The following is a 2661-nucleotide window of genomic DNA, read 5'->3' as shown; positions in this document are numbered from 1 at the left end:
TTCTAACCCTACCATTCTAACCCTACCCTTCTAACCCTACCCTTCTAACCCTACCATTCTAACCCTACCCTTCTAACCCTACCATTCTAACCCTACCCTTCTAACCCTACCATTCTAACCCTACCATTCTAACCCTACCTCGTTCCACAGGATGACTTCACCACTTCAACATTAATCCACAAGGTGTACCTGCTTTTCTCTCCACCTAACTTCCTGTCGTGGCGACACAGTGGAAGAAACATCAGGAGGAGTTGTATTCACTGATGACGGTCACTTTGCCACAATCACTTTTAAATGTGCCTCTGCAAGTGTGAGAATGCTCTCTGTTTCTCTCCAGTTTCACACCTAGTTTCACACACCTTGTTTGGTATGCAGTAGATTATCACAGTTTCAAGGAACCTTAACGTTGATATAGAATGTGCTATGTCTTTTTTTGTCTATATCTAAAGTATTTGATACTCTAGATATATTCTGGTCCGTGCTTCAGCCCTTGTATTGTGACAGCTCTGGTCCCCCAGCAACAAGAGCCTCACCTGTCTTTGAGGTGTTACATGGTGGGTCACATACTGTACATCTATGCATATGAATATGAAATATGCTAAATGTATTACCCCCCTCTGTCTGTTACTACCTTGGAGATTAATTACTATTGTGATTAAAGAGGAGGACTTCATAACAGATGAGCGTTATTAGACTATAATTAATTTCTGCACTTTCAGAAAATTTATCTTCATATGTAGGACCGTATGTTTAATATCCTAGCAGGAGATATGAGCCGCTGCGTACCTTGCTGCATGGGGGGAATTGAACCCCCCCCCCCCCCCTCCATGTTGTTGGCAATAGGACGTGTCACAAATGGCACCTCATTCCCTACATAGTACACTAGCAGGGCCCATAGGGTTCTGGTCAAAAGTCTAGAGAATAGGGTGCCATTTGGTGCTTAGCAATAGTCTCAGGTTTCTCTTATGAGAGAATAACAAATAACTCAAAATCAAAGACAAAAGCCTTCAAACTTCCACATCTGTGGGGGGTGGGGGGGGGAGTAATATGATTACATTATTTTATTATTATGTAATAATGTCAGAGTGTCATCCGCACCATTATTGCATTCTTTGTTTCTGCCAAACGAGTGTGTGTAATATTGCTTTTTAAAATGGAGGATACGGAGACTGGGTCTGGGGTTTCATCCGTTCAGTGGGGATGCGTCCGAATGTCGGGCTGTTTTTAATAACGCCCTGTCAGTCAGAGAGAGTTGAGCTAGCCGGCTGGTCTCAGAACTGGAGGAGCTAGGGAGGAGCGCGACGCAAGGGGGAACAAAAATCAAGCAATAACGCGAATGCATTACACAGGCAAGGACCCACATACACATACACACACACACACACACAAACACACACACACACACACACGCACACGCACACGCACACACACCCACACACACAACACATCTCAAAGAATGATTGCCTCAAACAAATGCAGAAACTACAAACACATCAAATGTAAAGAGAGTATGTAGGCTACCTTATGTGCAAGGCAACAGTACACCGCTAATACCATCAAACACTGACAGCACGCCACCAGCATCTTTACTGCCGTACAGACTCCCAGCTATGTTTGATTCGCTAGGAAGAACATGAGGCCTCCCACCATTTGCCCAGTATTGGGCTGCGATAGCACCTTATTCCTCAGTGTTGGGCTGCTATAGCACCTTATTCCTCAGTGTTGGGCTGCTATAGCACCTTATTCCTCAGTGTTGGGCTGCTATNGGCTGCTATAGCACCTTATTCCCCAGTGTTGGGCTGCTATAGCACCTTATTCCTCAGTGTTGGGCTGCTATAGCACCTTATTCCTCAGTGTTGGGCTGGCTATAGCACTTTATTCCTCAGTGTTGGGCTGATATAGCACCTTATTCCTCAGTGTTGGGCTGCTATAGCACCTTATTCCTCAGTGTTGGGCTGGCTATAGCACCTTAGCCTTCAGCCAGCCTCCCTGGTGTTAGCCTGGTGTTAGCCTGGCATTATGGGTAGCCCCCATACCTTAGGATCTGAATATCAAACTGCAAATACCCACACAACAACAAATACCTTCTGGTAAAAATATTACAATGAAGTACAGGTATTTTTCCAACAATGTAATTTCTATAGAAGAGGGGAAAGCTACCTACAGATGTTAGCAGTTCCTTTGGGAATGGGCAGATAGGACCCGACGTTCCAGGGTCGTCCGTGGTAGTGTCTCTTACAGCGGCCGCAGTCCGGTCCTGTTGTGTTGTGTTCACACTCACATCCCAGCTTCCCTTTGTCCTTGTCAAACACACAGCTGTTGGAGTGCAGGTTACACTTACACCTGAGGAGGGAAAACACCCAATCAGATTTATTTCAACAAATTATCTGATCTTCTACAATAACAACACTATTAATCGAGATGGGGAAACAGCTGTTGGTGTGCAGTGCAGGTTGCACTTCAACTTGAGAAGGGGAAAAAACCCATTGCAGACACAGAGGATGTATTACATGTCATTATTCATACCAAGGCTGGGGGTTGGTGCTTCTAACCGGACTGCAGTGCTTATTCCTGGAGAACAGTAATATTAACTAATTTATTCACCTAAATAAAATGTGACCGGGGAGCTAACACAAACGTTCATGTCTAAGAGATGGTTAC

At 44.8% G+C, this 2661-nt stretch overlaps 1 protein-coding gene across 1 annotated transcript in view; it reads right to left on the bottom strand.

The window, feature by feature from the left end:
- LOC112070668 (netrin-G1-like) overlaps positions 1–2343 on the bottom strand; it is a gene marked incomplete at its 5' end in the record, with an annotated part of 53512 nt that extends 51169 nt beyond the window's left edge. Inside the window, one exon of the mRNA XM_024138094.2 lies at positions 2165–2343. Coding sequence (XP_023993862.1) covers positions 2165–2343 — 179 coding nt within the window. The remainder of the gene's footprint in view (positions 1–2164) is intronic.
- Positions 2344–2661: the final 318 nt, after the last annotated feature.

This window comes from Salvelinus sp. IW2-2015, unplaced genomic scaffold (genome assembly GCF_002910315.2).
Source record: "Salvelinus sp. IW2-2015 unplaced genomic scaffold, ASM291031v2 Un_scaffold1385, whole genome shotgun sequence".
Lineage (NCBI taxonomy): Eukaryota > Metazoa > Chordata > Actinopteri > Salmoniformes > Salmonidae > Salvelinus > Salvelinus sp. IW2-2015.
Note: the sequence above shows the minus strand (reverse complement) of the source record. Positions and strands in the feature narration are given on the sequence as shown.